Source organism: Alexandromys fortis, unplaced genomic scaffold (assembly GCF_014885135.2).
Source record: "Alexandromys fortis isolate MF-2015 unplaced genomic scaffold, M_Fortis_MF-2015_v1.1 scaffold_119, whole genome shotgun sequence".
Classification (NCBI taxonomy): Eukaryota; Metazoa; Chordata; class Mammalia; order Rodentia; family Cricetidae; genus Alexandromys; species Alexandromys fortis.
Window position 1 is genome coordinate 3,712,467 of NW_026067991.1, and position 19,427 is coordinate 3,731,893.

The following is a 19,427-nucleotide window of genomic DNA, read 5'->3' on the forward strand; positions in this document are numbered from 1 at the left end:
AATAAATAAATAAATAAATAAATAAACGAATGAATAAAAGAATTTTAAGGGGCTAGAGAGATGTGTTAAGGCTAAAGGTGCATATTGTTCCATATTGCTCTTATAGAGGACCCAAGTTCAGTCTCTAGCCCCCTACATTGGTTGGCTTACAGCTACACATTGTTCCTGCTTCTAGGGATCCAGGACCATCTTTGGACTCTGAGGGAACCTCCCTCACATGCGCACATACACAGACATACATATATACACATAAATAAATTGATTGATTAATTAATTTGTTTTTTTGGGTCCCTCACCTAAGTTTTGAGGTGGTCCCTCTCCATTCACCGATAAGCCTGACTGAGCTGGCGTTCTTAGGAGCTAGCGGTGACAAATCAGTATGCAGGTGGCAGCTTGCTTTAGCACCCCACACAAAGGGCCCAGTGAGCCACTGTCATGGCCTTCGCACAGCGTATCTCCCCGCTCTTGTCCACTCCTGGCAGCCCCGTACTTGGGGCCCACTTCTGCTTTTTGTTTTATGAAGATCTGAGTGGACTTGGCATCTGCAGAACCCTGGGATTAGGGTTCTGTATAGGGTTTGGGCAACCCTTTTGAAAAGGTAGGCTCCCTCAAATGGAGAGCCGGAACCATCCCAATGAGGTTAAGTCACCAGTCCGGCCAGAATGGCTAACTGCATCTGTGACCCTCATCTAGACTGAGTTAAGACCTGGGGAGCCCTCAGAATCATGCTTGTCCCTAAACCTCGGTTGCCAAGAAGTTGTATTCCAGTACCTTCTAGCCTCTCAGGGTTTGCTAATCCAGTAGGGAAACTGAACTGTAAGGATGGAAAAGCAAAGCAGACCTGTTTGCTGTTCCGACCGTGCTTTTTATAGCATGCCTGTGCCTAGCAGGAGCCAAGACTGAGACAGACAGGACTTCTCTCCAGTTATCAGACAGCAGGCCCCAAGCCAGACAGATAGACCTCTGGACAGAAGCCTTGACCGAGGAGGCCCTGGAACTCTGCTGGGGAGCCAAGCTCTCTTGACTTCTCAGCCAGGCAGACAGTGTGAGTTTCCATGTCCTGGCTCTCTGTTCTCTCGCTCCCTCTGCCCCCCCCCCCTTCCTTGCTTTCTGGATTTGCAAAGGTAGGTCTTCATGGGGAAGGAAGGTTGTGTTCACCGGAGTCAATAGCAAGTGCCCTTGGCCCTTGCAGCAGGCCGTTCTTTGCAGTCTGTTGAACTCCTGGTCTCTTCATTCACCAGGCTCAGAAAGTGGCAGGAAGTAGCAGCCTCATGCAAATGACTGGGAAGGGATGACATCAGCCTCCCAGAGTCTCCGCTTCCCTTCATTCTTCATGGCCCCATAGATAACTTTACTCAGACTCAGCCCCCAATCCCTGCCTGTGTGCAAGCTCAGCACATTCCCAGCCCAAGGCAGAAGAAAGCTTTGGAGAAGCCTATGACAGTCACTTTGGGGTCACCATCATGCTGCCTTTTCTTGAGCCAGGCAGCAGGTCTCTCTACTCGGATCATTACATGAGTATCCATCGCCCTTTCTAGGAGGTGGTATGCTAGGGAATTCAGGCCTGTTTTAGGTGAACACCATCCCAGCTGGCTATGTAACAAGACAATCCTTCTGCCATCATTGATTCCCTTGAAAAGAAGACAGCTGCTTCTGGGTTGAATGAAAAGGATGCTTGTGTAATGCTCACGTGTACCAATGCATTGTCATGACAGATTTCAATGCTGTGTAGATCCCCTGTCTTGTTTCCTTTCCTGAGTGACCATGGACCTTGGAGCTCAGATTTGGACTTGTCAATCACTTCCCTTTTCTTCTCCCTGACCTCCATAAGGATAATGGACGTGATGGGGTTAGCCTTGTCTGCAGCTAGTGTGGTCCTCCTACTGTCTTTGGCTCTGGGCTCCTGGACATTTTCTTCAGCTCACCTGTGTTAAAGTACCCTCTGTTAAGTATCATGGTTGATGCTGAGACCTGGGTGGTTGTTGTCAAGACCTCTGGGGCTGTGGTTTGCTAGCAAGCCCGACTCAGGCCTGTCTTGCTCAGTATCGCTACCCTGAATGTCCCCAGATGCTAGGGAATCTGGGAAGAGGCCTTTTGGAAATAATGCTTAGAAAGAAATACAGTGCTCACACATGACCATTATCGCAATTGCCCACCAAAGCAGGCTAGTGATGACGAGTCCTGGGAAATAGACACCAGCCCAGATAGAAAGGTCCCCTCGAAGGAGTGGCCAGGCATGCCTGCTTGAGGACGGGGTCCCCTCTTCCAGAGGAGTGCATCTCGGTGAGGTTCCTTCACCGCTCACTTCTGTGGAATCATCGGGGCTTGTTCTGAAATATCCCAGGAGATTCCATCCCCACATAGCTCCTTCCTCTGACTAGGTATGTTGTCGTGGTCTAATTCCTGGAAGGATCAAAACAAGCCTCTCCCAGCCTCCCTTCCCCTCCAGGCTGTGAGCAGCTGACAGGCAGGCTCCTGTCATCCTGCTAGGTCCAGCTTGCTCTCAGGTCAAGGCAGCCTTTGAGAAGCTCCTCCCTAAATGTTTCATTTTTTAAAGTGTCCCTGTGTGTGATAGCTACTCAGGTGGTGAGTGTCTTTTACAGCCTCAGGACTGTGGGCTGAAGGGGAAGGATATAGCTGTAAGAACTGTGTTTGCAGGGAAGTGGGGCTGGAACATGAGAGGGAAATCTCACTCCTGTGGGTCAGGTGACTGTTCTCTGCCCTGCAGCTCCTGCCAGGGGACACCACCATCCCCCAGCATCTAGCCCACTGCATACATTTGATGCTGGTTGACTGGATGATTTTTGAGATGGGGGAAGAGACGTGTACAGCAGGGGGAGCGGCGTGAGAATGGGATGGGAGATAAAGGGGAGAGCCAGAGCTGTGCACACCTTACTCCTTGTGTATTTCTTCAGAGCCCCTCTCCTTGGGGTCTTAAGGATGATGAGAATAGATCTTAAAGACCTATGCCCAATTCCTGTTGAATATTAGCATAATCAACTCCTCTTGTCCATAAGATACCTACGATTGCCAACCCACTGTCTCTTCCTACCAAGGTTCCACCTGTGTGCTGGACAGGGTAGATCTCATAAGGGGTGTATGTGGCCGTGCCCCCTGGAGGTGGGGGGATGGGAACCCTGGCTTGCTGTGGCTATGATGTCTCCTCTCCTTCTACCCAGGCATCCTTTGAAGTTTCCGTGGAGGCTCGGAACTGCCCTGGCAGGCACACAGCCCAAGCTTTCACCCTGCGGCCTGTAGGGTTCCGGGACAGTCTGCAGGTGGAAGTCACCTACAACTGCACGTGTGGCTGTAGCACAGGACAGGAGCCCAACAGCGCCAGATGCAGTGGGAACGGAACATACGTCTGTGGGCTGTGTGAATGTGACCCCAGTTACCTGGGCACCAGGTGCGAGTGCCAGGAGGGAGAGAACCAGAGCGGGTACCAGAACCTGTGCCGAGAGGCGGAAGGCAAGCCTCTGTGCAGCGGACGCGGGGAATGCAGCTGCAACCAGTGCTCCTGCTTCGAGAGCGAGTTCGGGAGGATCTATGGGCCCTTCTGCGAGTGCGACAGTTTTTCCTGTGCCAGAAACAAGGGCATCCTGTGCTCAGGTAGGCCTCCGCCACCTTTGCTCCGAGCCAGACCCAGGCCTGGATCCTGTGTGGGCCCCCAACCCTGCCCTTTTCAGGATGGTGGAAGAAACGGTCACGCTTCTGGCTGGCCTGGAAGAAGACTGAGGATAAGCCCTGCCTGCCACTGGCGCATGGTGGATGCCCACATGTGGAATATAGCATCAAGTCTGAGGGGGTCTGCCGTGGGTCCCTTCTGGCAGGACTCACCCGCATAGGACACTGATGGGTGAGGATTGGCCATGAAGGTAGGGCTAGGGGACACTGTGAAGCAGGTCAGGCACATGTGATGGTGTAGTGTTATGGGATGTTACCCATGGAAAGCACAGTGTGTAGATGTTAAGAGGAGTGGGGGTTTCCTATAAGCAGAGCTCCTATGAGCACAGCTTGAGGGTGGTCAGATTGAAATGTTCACAGTTGTTTTGTGAAGTGCAGGATATGGGAGTATTGTGGATGAAGGTGAAGGCACGTGAAAAGATTGGAACCCATGTACCAACTCTGTGACAGAGACTCTCCCACCGTCAGTGTGATGACACATTGGTGTTAGCTAGATGGTTCTGTCTAGGTTCACAGATAAAGTGGACTCAGGAGCAGCGGGTGTGGAGTTGTGAGAAACGAGACTGAATGAAGTACTCAGCACAAGTCTGGCACAAAAGGAGTACACTGGCTCCTGTATGGGTCAGAGCCGTGCCCTGGGAGCTGGCGGTGCCAGGCTTAGCCTGTGGGTCCTTGGGCTGTGTTTAAAAAATTCCCCGTGGTGGGATGGAGTTTCCTCTCCACTTAGCTCCGGAGTAGATATAACCGCTGGGAGTGGTTTTGCTCCAGAATACTGCTCAGCCTGTGTTCCCTGGAGCGGATTTGCCCGTGCAAATCCATCTGCACAGTGTGGTAGACAGAACTTCACTTGTCTTGACATTGGTTTTCCCATCTCTAAAGCTGACCCAGCATTGCTTGCTTCTGCCTTACTTTGAGAATGGAAGGAAAAGACATAAACACAGAGCCCGAGTGAGCACAGAGCCCGGCAGACACGGGGCAGTTGGTCTGGGATGTGTGAGAGACCTCTGAAGGAAAAGCTTAACATTTTCCCTCATTTGCTGAGTGAACTCACTTGTTTATCCAACCACCAGAACCCATAGTTCTGAGTTGCTGTCTTACACTGTAGAGTTCTGCTGAAGCGTGTGTCTGAAAACTCCCTGCACCCTCTAACCCTGTGACCTCCAGGTTCTCATGGCCATGAATGCAGAGATGGGGGGGGGGCAAGATCTGAAGCTCTCAGGTGAACAGCACAGCAGCTACTAACTTCCTAAGGTGGGGTGCCCCCTGACATACAAAAGTTACGCTTGGTCCTTAAGGAACTCTTGGGAAATGGGAGGTTGATGGTTGATGGAGGTGTGGTCAGATTGTGCTGTCTCTCCGTGGAGAGCAGGACCGGGACCATCTGGCAAACCAATCAAGGGGCCTCTTTCTCCCTCACTATTTCGCATGCACCCCTCCCCCACCCGCCCACCCTCTGTGTTGTCAAGAGAACCGAGGATTGATTCTTAAATCTAGAACGTCCTGACTGATGGAAAGCAGCGTTACAATCATCCATGCTTTCATCTCTCCAAGGGCGATTTTCTTTCCTTCCCATCCTTTCCTTGTTAGTATCCGTGTCTGCATCTGATTTCGTGTGTTGTCGTTCAGCCTCCCCTTTCCTCCGGAGAAGAACTCAAATTACTTTAGTTAATTGCCGATCAGAACATTCTTGACTCTCATCGTACCTTCAGCTAGACCGTCCACCTCTTCACTTGAAAAGCCACACTAGTTGAAATGTGGAAGCTTTCCAGGTCTTCCTGGAGAAGGGGGTTTCTGCACTAAGGCCATTGTTGGGTTTCTGCATTTAAGGTGGTTCTAGATGGGGGGGGGGGCACAGACGGATGGACACGACTTAATAGCCCATGCTCCTGCAGGGAGGAGTACGCCATGCTTCTTGTCTCTCAGACCATCTGGCTCTTTCTGGACACAGCTGAGTGATGGTGAACAGTTCCTTCCTCCAGCTCTTGCTACCCTGGCCAGCCTGAGCTTCTGCTCTGGAGTTGCGCGCACTGGTTTCTGGGGGTGGCCGCTCCACTTGGGGTTTTCATGGGAGACAAAGCCTATTTCCTAAACACAGTTCAGTCAGAAGATGCTGACTCAGGCTCTCAAACCATCCGCCTCAGCATTCTCTGGCACTTCTCCTTCCCCCTGGCCCCTGCAGCCCATCCTGGAAGTGGGTCTTGTGGTTGAAGTCTGTCCTGGGGAGGGGGGAGGGGCTGGGCAGTGTCCTGGAGGAAGTTGCTGACTCAGAGTCAGGGCCAGGATTGATGGGGACACCCAGAGAGGCTCCTTCCACTTATCTGATTCTTCCTCTGTGGGGCTTGCAGTCCTTGACCCCATTGAGAGAAGAACAAGAAGGGAAAATGCAAGAGCCTGCGGGTTTGGGGTAGGTTTTCCATCATCAAAACAGCAGGCTGGGTCTGGAAGCCCGTGAGCAGATGTTACGGTTCCTGTGACACACCATCATGGGACTCTCGCTGTGGCTCTCCTCTGGCCTCTAGAAGTAGCAATTTGCAGAATAGTTCTATCCTCAAACCATTTCCGTGTGTAATGGGAATTTTCTGAGGCCCCTGTGAGGATTTCTATTCGTCTGGTTCTTGGAAAGTGTTGACCCTTCAAAGTTTCTTTAAACATGAGAAGAGGTCTGGGTCTGGTCAGTTATTTTTAATGCGGTAAAGGAGACTTGCTCAGACTTTGTGCTTCTTGGTGATTTGTGTGCCCATCAGTCATCTCCTGGGATGTAGTCACTCTCTTACACGAAGCTGATGAGATTTTTTTACATATAATAATCTGACGGCCACCCTACCTCTTGGGTCTCATAGGATGAGAAATTTGAAACCTAATCAGTTGTAGAATTTTGAGCAGACCTTTTTGATCTTATGGCTGAGGCCCCAAAAGTACATTGTAATAGGGTTGTGTAATTCATACCCCACCTTTATTATGTGGTAGATATTGAGAGCCCAAAGGACACCGGTAGATCTTTCCCGGAGATGGAAAATGGAGCGTGGCACTTTCTTAATAAGCCAGAGCCAGCATCCAAGAACAGATCCAGGGTCCGCTAACAGGTCTCAGCAGACTTAAAACAGTTCTTCGGGACTCTAGCTAAAAGACTTCTGCAATTAAAGGCTCAGCTCTTAGGTTCTTGCTTCTTACCAAAGGAAGCACTGTCCATGACAACATTATCCAGGTATGTCGAAAGGAATTTCTCAATTCACAGAGATTAAATAGGGCTTCCAAATTTAGCCTGTAAGGACAGATAGTTTGCTTTCAAAGAAGGTAGGCCTGGGAAAGGGGCAGGAATGGGAACTGTCTGTCCTCTGAAAGTAGCGGAGTCAAGATTTGCAGACTGGCAGGTAAACTCAGGAGACTGGGTGGTAATAACTTATCTAACTGGTGCTAAGGACATGTCAGTGATGTCTCTCTTGTCATTTTATTTAGGCACATTGCTACCTAACATTCAATAAGAATTTGTTATACATTATATTATTATTATATGACCCCTATGCCAAGCATTATATTCTCCAGGAATTTCTAAGTTTTTGCTGCCTCTGGAATTTTCCGCTGGGGTTAAAGAATGGGCATATAAAACATAGCAAGCTTCTTCCTGCCTCTTCTGGATGTTTCAGCGAGCTTGAAAGATGAGAAGCAGTGGGGCAGGCCATCCCGAGCACCTGCCTTGCTCCAGGTCTGAGTCAGTTCTTGGGAATGGAGTTGTCTCCCTGCTCAGGTCCTGTTTCCAGAAACTTCTTAATAGGTCGCCAGTGATTCTGAAAGGGGAATGATCTAAGAATTGGGTCCCGCCCCCATCGTCCCTTTCTCTCTATTTGGAAAGGGAACTGTGCAGATAAAAAACCTCATTCCCAGGATTCTGCCTTTGATCAGGCCTGATCCATAAACTCATGGAGTTTGGCTTGAGAAGAACATAACAACAATTAATAAGCAAAATATGCAAATTTAGGGAGACCATGAGGATGCCAAAGCTTAGCTCTCCGTCATGCAGATATAGGTACTATTAGCCATTAAACATAGAGGATAATGGGGTTAGAAGTTTTTCAATTCATGCTGGGCGGTGGTGATGCATGCCTTTAATCCCAGCACTTGGAAGGCAGAGACAGGCTGATTCCCTTGAGTTTGAGGCCAGCCTGGTCTACAGAGTGAGTTCCGGGACAGGTTTCAAAGCTACAGAAAAACCATGTCTCGAAAAACCGAAAAGAAAACAAAAGAAGAAAATTTTCAACTCTTAAATTTAGAAGTATGAGAGACCTCTGGTGGTGGAAACTAATTGTTCCTGGTGCTCTTTCTTCTCTGTCTCAGGGGTTGAGCCAGCATTTCTGTTTGGTTCTGGTTTGGGATACTTCGGTGCACTCGATCTGAGGGTGCCCGGTGTCCTTTGTGGGGAGTGTCCCTTCCTAGGAACACTGCCCTTGGAACACCAGCCAGATTCAGAAGTTCTCTGTAGTCTGGAATCGCTCGGTCTGTTTTCCTTCCTCTTTGCTGGGGCACATTTGGGGTTCCATTGCCCTCCAAGCTCCTCCACAGCCCCTCTCCACAGAGTCCTTCAGATGAGCTCAGCCATGTCGTGTTCTAAAGAAAGTCCTAAGAAGGTGCTGCCTGATGCACGGAACTGGCCTCAGGCAATGGGCAGGCATAATAATATAAGGAGATGATTTTAAAGCATTTATGGGGATGGAGAGATGAGTCGGGGGGAGGGGGGTTAAGAGCATTGGTGGCTGCTCTTGCAGAAGATCTAGCTTTGGCTCCCAGCACCTATCTGGCAACTAACAACCGACTAAAACACCAGCATAAGAAGTCCCCTATGCCATCTTCTGGCCTCCTTGGGTACCATGCGTGTGCACATACATACATGCAGGCACAACACTGATACCCATAAACATATGTCTTTTTAAGCACTTCTTATGACATGGGAACTGTTTCCTTGGGAATAGATGGATGTTAGCGTATGCGTGTATTGCTAGGAAATACTAAATAAGAGGGGTTTTGTTTATCTTGTATCATATGCCTTTCCTAATACCAATCACACATAGTAGGTCAATATGTATTATCTACTATGCAGAAACCGAGGCCCAGAACCTAGACTAAATTCCTTGAAATTAAAAAAAATAATTTAAAAAGAGGTCTTGCTCTGTTGCCTAGGCTGGTCTTACCCACTGGGCTCAAGAAATCCTCCTGCTTTAAGCTCAGGGCTAACAGGGAGGAGTGTATTACCCTGAATTACCTGCTTCCTGGGACTCTTGACTGCAGAGGCAAACCAGAAGAGCCTTGAACTGCCCTTTACGCTGTGGCCATTTCTTCCAGGGTTGCCTTATTTTGGTTAGCTTGTGCCTTTGCCCAAACCTGGATTCCCAGTTTAGCCCTCAATGCCATCACCCTAGCATTTAGCCCACATTTCTATTGGCTAGTTAGTCAAAATTTTAGGAACTACTGTGTCTGTTTTCCTAAAATGAATCTCTCTTGAGTTTGATTCCATCACTCACAGCAGAGCAGGACGGAAGGACACGCATGGGCAAGGCACTGAACAAGGTGCCCATTGTGCTATTTATGACTCTTGTTTGCGGAAGGCACAGGGTGTTCCTCTCTGGACTTGGCAGATATCTGGCTATTGTTATTGATTATGTTGAGCCCACCTTTATTAGCCTAGTCTTGTAAGGTGAGTTGCCACCAAGCTTATGGAGTTGATACTGCTGCGCGCAGGCACTGTGGTACTATTATACATCCTGCCCCAGAGGAACTCAGGAGGATGCTGTAAGCCACACCCTCACTGATTCTAGCCTCAGGCCTTGGTCCAAGAAGTCTCCCTCCCCTGAACCTAGTGGGCTCTTCTCTGACCAGCTGGTCCTGCTGGCTCAACCCGGCTCCTGGCAGCTGAACTGCAGTGTGGCCCGCACATTTGGCATTTCCGACCAATTCCGTCCGGTGAGAATGCTGCACCAGGCGCAGTGGCCAGTTTGGGGTGGAACTGAGCAGTGGTTCACCAACAGCAACAGTATGACACTTTGCCAGTGGTGTGACCAAGAGGGTGGTGAGTTCACACTTTCCAGACACAGTCTGTATCTCCCCAAGGTGCCTTCCAGGCAGATTGGGCAATTAAGCCAACCCCAGGGTGTGGAGCTGGCATCCCTGTTTCTCTTGGCGACAGCCTTCTGTTTCTCTTTCTGAGTCAGCACTCTTGGGGCCTTGACAGGGACTAGGGTGTATTTTACCCAGAAGTATGCAGATTATTTGAGACTAGAAAGAAGAGTTCATTAAATAACATAGGATTCTTTTGTTTGTTTTGGGTTTTTGAGACAGGGTTTCTCTGTAGCTTTTGCTCTGTAGAATAGGCTAGTCTCAAAATCAAAGAGATCTGCCTACCTCTGCCTCCCAAATGCTGGAATTAAAGGTATGCACCACCACCACCCTTTTCTATCTTCCCCTCACTGCCATAATCTCCCCAGGACAGAGAGCTGGCCTAGAAGCCATGCCTTTTTCCTGCCTCTCTTGTGGTTGTTAATACTATGTCATGGACCTACGGGGCCAAGGCCAGGAAGACCGTTGTATTCTTTGGGAGGGCCCTGTGGCATTGACAATGGAGCCTTAGCTTCCAGGACAGCGCTGAGATAGCAAAGTAATATGGGAATTTACAGAAACTCTGCTTAAAGCAATGCCACCCTGTTTATGTCATCGTGATCATCATTTGCTCCCCAGACACATGAAAAGCAGAGGGTGAGAGCCACTCGGGGGAAACAGCATCAGTTGTCACAGTAAGCCAAGGAGAGAGGAGTAGCTGGCCCATGAATGAATCGCTGTGTGACTGCCAGCTGATGTGTGTGCTGGGAGATTGGAACATTGTATAGGAACAAAGCGGTGGGGCGGGGGAGCCTGTGACTTCTGTTGGACCATGGAGAGGGCCGTGGGAAAGGAAGGAGAATCCTTAGTTATCTTCTTCATGGCAGCCCCAAAGCCTCTGGAGTTTGTGGATGTTTGTTGATAATTTGAACTGTCTCTAGGATCATGTCGAAGCCCACAGGAATCAGTGGTAATTGGTGTTCAGTAATGTCACGTTCTTTTTTTTTATTGAAGTTTTATTTATTATGTATACAGTACATGTATCCCTGCAGGCCAGAGGAGGGCACCAGATCTCATTCCAGATGGTTGTGAGCCGCCATGTTGTTGCTGGGAATTGAACTCAGGTCCTCCGAAAGAGCAGCCAGTGCTCTTAACTTCTGAGTCATCTCTTTAGCCCTGTAATGTCACTTTCTTAATGTTCGTCATTGGAAGTCTCTTTCCCTCGGCCTTGAGGTCTGCCCAGTCATCAGCAGCACGTCCTCAGTGTCTTCTGAGGGCCAGAAACCATGCTAGGCACGGGTCACACACAAATACAAGTTTATCACTATGAGGGCTGATGGGGTAAGGAACACAACCGACAAGCAGTGCACTCTCCCTGTTAAGTCTTCCGTCAGCTGTTTGGTTTTGTGAGCCAGGGTTTCTTTGCATATCCCTTGCTGGCCTGGAATGTGCTGTGTAGACCAGGCTGGCCTCAGAACTGTACTGATTCTCCTGCCTCTGCCAACTGGGTGCTGAGGATACAGGTATATGCTACCATGTCTGACTCTGGTCAGCTTCCAGACATAGTCCAGTCTGAAGGGAGGAAGAGAAAGAAGAAGGGAGGGAGACGAGGCAGGAGGAAGGGCAAGAGAATGAATGTGAAAAAGTCGGGCAAGAAAATCAAAACTGCTCCCCTCAAGTGCCCTGTTCACGAGCAGCTCATCGTTCCTCTCTGCTCCCAGCCATGTTTCTCAGCACTGTTGTCTGCAGGTGCCGGCTTCATTGGTCCCCTCCCCCTCCGCCCTGAACTGAGTCCTATTTCGATCCAACCCTCGTCTCCTTTGCCAGTGTCCTCTTTTCCTGCCTCCAGCCTCCTTTAGCCAGCTGCCCATTAGAGCTGCTCACACGCTCACCCCATCCTCTCTGGGGATTACCCTCTGGGGTACCTCCAGCAACCCTAGCTTGCTCATCTGCGCACACTGCCTCCTGAGTTCTGGGAGCCTCTCACAAGCCCTTACTCTAGAATGTCCCCCGCCGAACTTTGTTCTTCCTCCCAGCCAGGCCCTCCCAGGTTGTCTTTGTCTCCCTTTGGGTTCATCCAGTGTGAGGCAGAAGCCTAGAAGCTGCCCAGTATCTTGCCTTCTCCCCAACCTTTCCATCCATCTCCACTGACCCTTTCCACTCCTTGGAAGTCCGTTCCTCCCCCTCTGCAGCTACCACCCCAGTGTGTGTGCTGTCCACACTGCAGCCAGAGCGATGCTTCCAAAACAAGACTCTGTTCGTGCCCAGACTCTTCGAGGCTGGCCAGACCCTGAGATGCCTAAAGAAATGGGCAGGTGGAGGATTCCAGGAGGTGTGGGGGGAATCGGGCGGTAGGCTTCTTTGCAGAGGTGCATGAGGTGGAAATGCAGGTGTTATAATCTGTGGGGGAGCAGCCACTGGCTCTTGAACAGGAGCGCAGCACTGCCTGGGTCATACCGCGGTTGAAGAGATCACAGATGTCCTGGAAGTCAGCGCGGGAACAGGATGGGAACTGAGAAAGGGTAGTCAGAAATTCATGTCCTCTAGGTCATAGGAGTTCCTCCTCAAGCTTCCTCGGGCCCTTAAAGATCAAGCGAAGCTCTTGCCAGATCCTAAGCAACCCTCCTGCTCCCCTCAGCCCTACCTCAGATGCCCTCCCTCCTCCACTCTCTCTAAACACGAGGCTTGACGGAGGCATGCCCCAGCCTCCCAGCCCCAGTCACACACCAGTAGTGATGGTGGAGGATCAACAGTTCATCTGTCCCTGTTCAACCGAGAAAATAAGGGAGGCCATGGCTGACTTAGTGCCTCTGGTGGAATAAGCTGGGCGCATGCATGAGGCTCCACCATCTTCACAATATCATGCCTTGATCCTCTTTAAGCAAAAATTGTCAATCATGATTGGCCTCCCCAGAGAGGAATCCAATCTACGTAATAGTTATAAAACTACATAAAGTTAGAAGTACAGACTCTTGTGCCGGGTGTGGTGGCGCGTGCTTTTAATCCCAGCACTTGAGAGGGAGAGACAGGTGGATCTCTGTAGACCAGCCTGGTCTACATAGCAAGTTCCAGGCCAGCCACTGGACACTGTCTTAAATAAACAAACAGGAAGTATAGACTCCTGTTGCCAAGTGTTCTACCACTGAACCATATCCCAGAACCAGAGAATAGTCTCCAGAGTCAAGCGAAAATGCTTCATATCCCTGCCAACGGTCTGCTGTGTAGCTTGGTGAACTTACTTGGCCTGTCATTTCCCACACCTGTTAAAATTAAGGTAATAATGTACTCATTACATAGTTATTGGGTAGACTAAGGTAGTTTGTGTACATGACTTAGAGTGGTATCTAGCTGTGTTAGCTTTCCGGGCAGTGGCACAATGCCCAAGAAAATCAGAGGAGAAAGGTTTTCTGGCCATGAATTTGGGAGTTTCGGGGTTGTTTCCTTGTCTCCTATGTTGAGGCAGCATAAGGGGCCTTAAACCTCATCAAAGCTGAGAACAGAGAGAAAGAAAGGCAAGAGGCCCAATGCCCTTCAAGGGCACCCCCTCCCCCCAGTGGCCTAGCGTCCTTCCACCAGGCCCCACACTGTCCCAGCAGTACCACCCTGAAGAGCAAGCCTTAAACACAGCCCCTTTGGGACATAGTCCCAGTCCAGGGGTATGGCTAATTGCCAGTGTCCTGTCCTTGGTTCTGAGGAGATATCTGTGGCCTGATCTAAGTGAGAGTAAATGTCAAAGCAAACCTTCCATCTCTGTTCCCTGCTCACAAAGCCTTCCCCCACCCTGCAAGGTAGACAGGCACTCTCTATGACTGTGGAAGGCAGTGGTCTGGCCAAGCCAGCAAGTGAGTGCTGAGAATGCACGGGGCAGAGCTCTCTAGACTAACTGAGCTTCCTGGAGGGGCTGGAGAGAATGGCATTCAGTGGGGCTCTCTCAATGAGGCTGGCTTAACCAGCGGTGCTGCTTCCCAGCGGAGGGGCTGTCCTGAGCTCAGGAGAGCTGGTGAGGAAACTGTTGCAGGCAGTGTACCTAGTTCCAACTGAGAGCCCTCACTATGAGGGAACTGGAAGCATCCGTGCATCTCAGAAGTGTCTCTGTCACTAAGGTCTGTACAGGCAGGGGAAGTGTCAAACAGTGAGGTAGGGTCAGACACCCTGGCCAGCCAGGGACACCTGAGGACATCTATGCTCCCTTACATAACTTTAGCCTGTTTGTCAACAGAGAACCAGGAATAGTGTGTCTCCGGAGGGATTTCCCCTTCCTGTTCAAAGCTCCAGTTGGAGTCCTGGGTGTGTTTCTGGGCACATAGTCCACCTGAGAAGATTGCACGCAGCCTGGCATCAGAGTGCCCAGGATGTCTGGGTGAGGAGGCTCCCACTCTTCCCACAGGCACAGAGGGAGACTGTGGGCCCTGACTTGGGGCATTGCAGGATGGACGCGCGCGCGCGCGCGCACACACACACACACACACACACAACACACACCACATAAAGCTGTCACCTTGGTTCCTTATTCTCAAAGGCCCCCTACCCTTGGCCAAAGGTTTCACTCAGGTGTCTGGAACAGAAGTGAGGCTGGAATTGTTGTACCAGGGAAGTTACCCCAGAAGGACCAGGTCTTTCAGCACATACTCCCACTATTTCTTTAACCATTTCCTGTTTATGGGTCTGTTCTGAGGCCAAGAGGGCCTGTGGGAGAATGACAGCTGAGGCACAGCTGTGACTGAGAGGGCACGAGTGTGGGAAGGCAACCTCGACCTCAGGGCTGTGAGGAGAGAGGAGACGCACCTGTGGGGGAAGAGGAGGAAGTGTATACACATGAGGGTGAGATGAGGAGGTAGAGGTAGGTAGGGGCCTTGAAGAGAAGGGCCACTTCCAGGCTGAGGGCCGTCTTCCCTTCAGCCTTCCCACAGTCAGAATGGGGGAGGAGCTGGCTTTGAAGGCTATGACTTCTGCCCACTTGAGACTCTTTGAGTTGAGTCTAGGAAGCTGAGACCCATTCTCCCTTCTCCCATCAAGCTGGCCCCTTTCTTCTCCAAGCCCCTGAAGTGTCCAGCCTGTGGGTGAAGTACAGTGAGAACTTCCTTTCTGGGCCTGGAACTGAGGCGCTGAGCCTGGCAGCTGGGCCTGCCTCACTTTGCTGATTCAGAGTTTATAATCAAGTTTGAATTTGCTGGTGTTGAGGGCACCAGGGAACTCCCCGGGCTGGGCTCAATTGGCCTTTGGCTAGCCACTCCACCTAGACACATGGCCGTGGTCCAGCAGTCCCACCCAACCCTGGTGCTGGCAGGCCGTGTGGGTACTTTGTCCTGGGCATTGCTGCCTCAGCTTGGGTGTGGACCAGGTAGCCTGTGGGAACTTACAGCCTTGCAGGCCTTCGATCAAGTTGGTACAAAGCCTCCCTCCTGCACGGCGGTAACAATGGGGATGAGGAAGGTGGTATTTCCTGAATACCAGGCATATTAAAGTGTTTTCTGCAGGCTGGCTTACCTCACAGTACAACCTAGTAAGGAGGCATCTCTCCTAGCCTCCCTTAGAAATAAGACACCAAGATACCAGTCTTCGGTGCCAGCAGATGGGGGAGGGGCGGCAAGCCAGAGTCTGATCCCAGAATCCTGCTGGCCACTGCCTCACGTTCTAGCGATTTCATTGTGTTTCTCACTTCTCTTTCATGGCCAATCTCGGCTTTATATGGACACCCCACCCATGCTTGCCCTGAGCCTGATGTCCCCATGAGCACAGAGTGGGCTGAGGATGCTGGGCAGAGCCTCCTCTCTGCCTCAGTCCTTGGTTCTCCCTCCTTCCCCTCCTTCGAGGTGATGCTGCCCAGCTGTCAGATCCTCTACTGTTCTTGTTGTTGATGTGGTCTCTCCTGTTTCCTGAAGTCCCCGGTGCCTACCTCACAGCTCTCCCTTCTGTCCAAGCCCCACTGTTCAGGGCAGCCAGTTCCGTCTTTCATTTCCAGGGCATTGCCACAAAGTGTCGTTTTCACTGACAGGAAGGGAAAAATCATGGGAAGGTTTAGGGACTTATCCAAGGTTACAGTACACAGGAAGGATTTGAACTTGATCCAGCCAACACCCCTCCAGCTTTCCACAGTCCACTCTCCTCATGACTGGACATCTCACAGAGGCGCAGCCTTGGCCTCAGTCGTCTCCTCTCCTGCCAGTCTGTGGTTCCCTCAGAGTTCAGTTTCCCGAGGAATGTTCTATAATCCTCACGCTTGCTTCCCTCCTGTCCTTCCAGCTTTCCTGAAGGAGATGTCTGTGGGCACAGTCCCGCATGCTCGCGAGCCTGCTGGACCTTGGGACCTTGTCCTGGGGCCCCACTATCTGTGCCCTTTTGACCTTCTTCACCTCCATGAAGCATTGATGCTGAGCTTCCTCTCACTGGCTCCTTTGCCTCCCAGGCCACTGGCTCCCCAACTCCAGCCCAGGCCTCTGAATAGCCAATATTCTGCTTGGTAAAAGCGGCAGGGAGACTTGGCCCACAGCCCATACAAGCACTGTTTTGTGAATTTCTGTAGAGCTGAATTTCTGTATAAATAGGCACATTTACAACTTCCTGTTCATTTGGCTGCCAATCATTCTGACAAGGGAGGCGCTGATCGTAAGTTACGTGTGCAGCAATTCATGGTGGTGCTTTAACTGTCCATAAGTATCCCTTCTCTGTGTGTGATGAAAATGTATTTATGTCACAGGCATCGTTGAGTTCAGGTCCTCTGGGCCCTGTAGAGGTTATTGATCCTGGAAGCAGGGGCAAACGTCCCTTGTCACTTTAATACACATGTTTCTAGGGCACGAGGAGAGGGAACAGCTGTGCAGATTCTAAGAAGTTGAAGATGTTCGAGAGTGGACAATGGAATATGGATACACCGTGGTCAGACCGGTAGGGTCCTGATGCTGTGCAGGCTGCACTTCCTAAAGGAGAGCAAGAAGCTTTAAGCCGAGATGATACCAGTTAACTTGCTCTGTAGCTGTGCCGTGGACTCTGGGGCTCAGCCCGTCTCCCTGGGAGAGATCACTGTTATTAGATAGGAACAACGGCCAGTGTGAAGGAGGCCACAGTGGCACATGCCACATCTCACCTAACTGCTTTTAGCTTTGATGTGTGTTCCGTGGTACTGGGGATGGAAGGCGAGGCCCTGTGCATGTTAGTCACGGGCTGCACCACTCTACGGCCCGCCTACTATACCGCCTCCCTAGCTCTTTTGCTATCTTTAAAAGGTAACGAGCAGCCCCAGGTGTCATCAAACTGTGACTATTAGAATCTCTACCCGGGAAAAGACTCCCTTAAGGACATGAGTGATTGTGGTCTCCACAGTGTCACCAAGTATAGGCCTTGGCTGTCCGTTCTCTGCTGGCTTTCTTTGAGTTTGCTTTGGAATTCTCAAGTACTGGAACCCAAAAGGCCACGTGTGGGGATTTTCTGTCCCCCACAGCCCCTCCATTGATGTCCCCAGCCCTCTCCCAGGTAGCCTGGACTTTCACACTGTCTACTTCACAGCTGCTTTTTCTGCTTGCTATATCCGCACTGCGCTGAGGGTTGGGGGATGCTTTCAGGACATATTGCATCTCTGGCGGGTCTTGTTCCCTCCAAGAGCCCATGGTGGCCTGCATATATCGCCAACTTCCACCATCTCTTGCTCTCTGGACCTGGAGCCTACTCTGGTACAGTACTTGGGCTGGGTGTTTGGAACTCTGGGACCTGCAGGATATCAGATGTGCTCACAAGCAAGTGGGGCTTCCTTGCTGCTCAGCCATCGTGGATGGTGGGAGCCCAGAGCTCTAGGCTTCTGAACCGAGCCTGCCTGTGCTACGTCAAGAAGACCTGTGTGTGGAGATCCTTAGTCACCAGGAAATCAAGGCTCCCTTCCCTTTAGCACAAATGCTAAATCTCAAACCCAGCCCTGCCATGGAGTAATACACGCCTCCAAAACTTTACTATCTTGGGATGTTGTTTGAAATTACGTGTGGACTACTTTATAATGCTGCCAAAGATAGAAGCAAAAAGAAAACAGTGCCTCTCCATGAAACAGCTCCTGGTGCTCGGAAATAGCCCTAGCCATGCCTTCTGCAACTCTTCCACCCTTTGTGGACGGTTGTGTGAGCTATTGGAGAGTGTCAGAACCATACTGCATAGTTGTTCCCTGGCTAAACTTGGTGGGGCTTCCAGCTACTCGGGAGACTGAGGCAGGAGGTCAGGACTCCAAGGCCTGCCAGGGCTATAGTGCGAATTCAAGGCGGTTTGGTCAGCTCAGCAAAAGCCTGCTTCCAAATAGAAAATGAAAACCGAAACTCTCCCCAAAGTAGGCTATGAAATGCATTAGAAAATATATACATGATGAATGGGTAGATATGATAAAGCCCCATGTGGTACCCTCTGGCAGAATACAGGAAATAGTCTTTACCTTTCTACAGGTTTCCCATAATAAAATGTTGAGCAAAGGTTGCCTTTAGCCATGAACCACTTTAATTTAATTTGAGCAATACAGTCCCCGGGGTGAGAGTGAGGAAGGCTGTGCATTTTAGATCCATTTCATATTTGAAGACTCCTGTGGAGGGCTCGCCATTGCTCAAGTCACATGCTGGTGGAGAAAGAGAGGTCATCCTGAATCCCATAAGTCTGCGACCTTGTACGGGCACTTTCCCGCGGCATCTACATCACATGCCAGCTCCGGTGTAGTGTGAGCTGCATTCCTCAGCCTCCTCCCGGCCTGCCTGGCATTTTTCCCTTTGCAGAGGTCTGGCCATTTGCCTCAGCCTATGCAATTATGCAATGCTCTGTGGCTCGGAGCCCAGGGGAGAGTGGAGAAGCTGCCATGTGAAGGAGGGTTGGGACACAGGGACACTCCAGATGGTCCCCCGGTCCCCTAAGCACATGAGCCAGAGGACGAGGGCCAGGAATTTGAGTGACCAGTAAAGAGTAAAGTTGGATCCTAACCTGTACTGTAGGCCGGATTCATTAGAGGTCAGGAGCATGCTGGGGTCCACTGTCAGAATAATCGACTCTGGAAAACCTTGAGACAGTGCCTCCCTGTCCCAAACAGAATGATCTACATTCTGTGCTTTTGTTTTGAGTGAGTGCGTTTGCTAGACGTCTAGCAAGGAGTAAGTAGCAGAAAGACAGCAAAACATCACATTGGGCACGTAGACCATCCACAGAGATGACTGGAGGAGCCCAATGAAGCGAGCAAACAAACACCATGCACGCTGCAGAGATTTCCGACCGAGAGTCCCAGTAGAGCAGAGGGCTTTCTGAGGAGGCGCCTGCACACCTTCTTCCCATGGCGGGCATTTTTATATCATGGGGTAAACAGTAGTAACCTCTGTTGGAGACGGTTGACCTTGCTGCTGTTCTCAAGAGCACAGTATCGGAAACACCCTCGGCTATGTGCTGTCACAGGGCCAGGGGACATTTTCAGAGGACATTTGAAACAGACATGCTTCTGTTCTCAAGTGTCCACTTTTTGCAAGCACGTGGCAGTTTGTCAATTTAATTTCTATTACACCTCCTCTCTGATGGGCTGGGGACAGAAGCCATCCACGCAAGGAGAACTAGGCTGTCCCCAGTAGGTTCTCATGGTGACCAAGCCTGCTCTGGAGGGTGTAGGGCAGGAGTTCAGGCCAAGGACACTGGGCTGGCTCCCTGGGCTCTCCTGC

At 50.7% G+C, this 19,427-nt stretch overlaps 1 protein-coding gene across 2 annotated transcripts in view; it reads left to right on the forward strand.

Annotated features, from left to right (window-relative positions):
• Positions 1–19,427, forward strand: part of Itgb5 (integrin subunit beta 5) — a 108,068-nt gene that overhangs the window by 78,968 nt on the left and 9,673 nt on the right. For both annotated transcript variants that reach the window (XM_050159829.1, XM_050159830.1), the window contains exon 10: positions 3,180–3,609. In XM_050159829.1, coding sequence (XP_050015786.1) covers positions 3,180–3,609 — 430 coding nt within the window. The remainder of the gene's footprint in view (positions 1–3,179; positions 3,610–19,427) is intronic.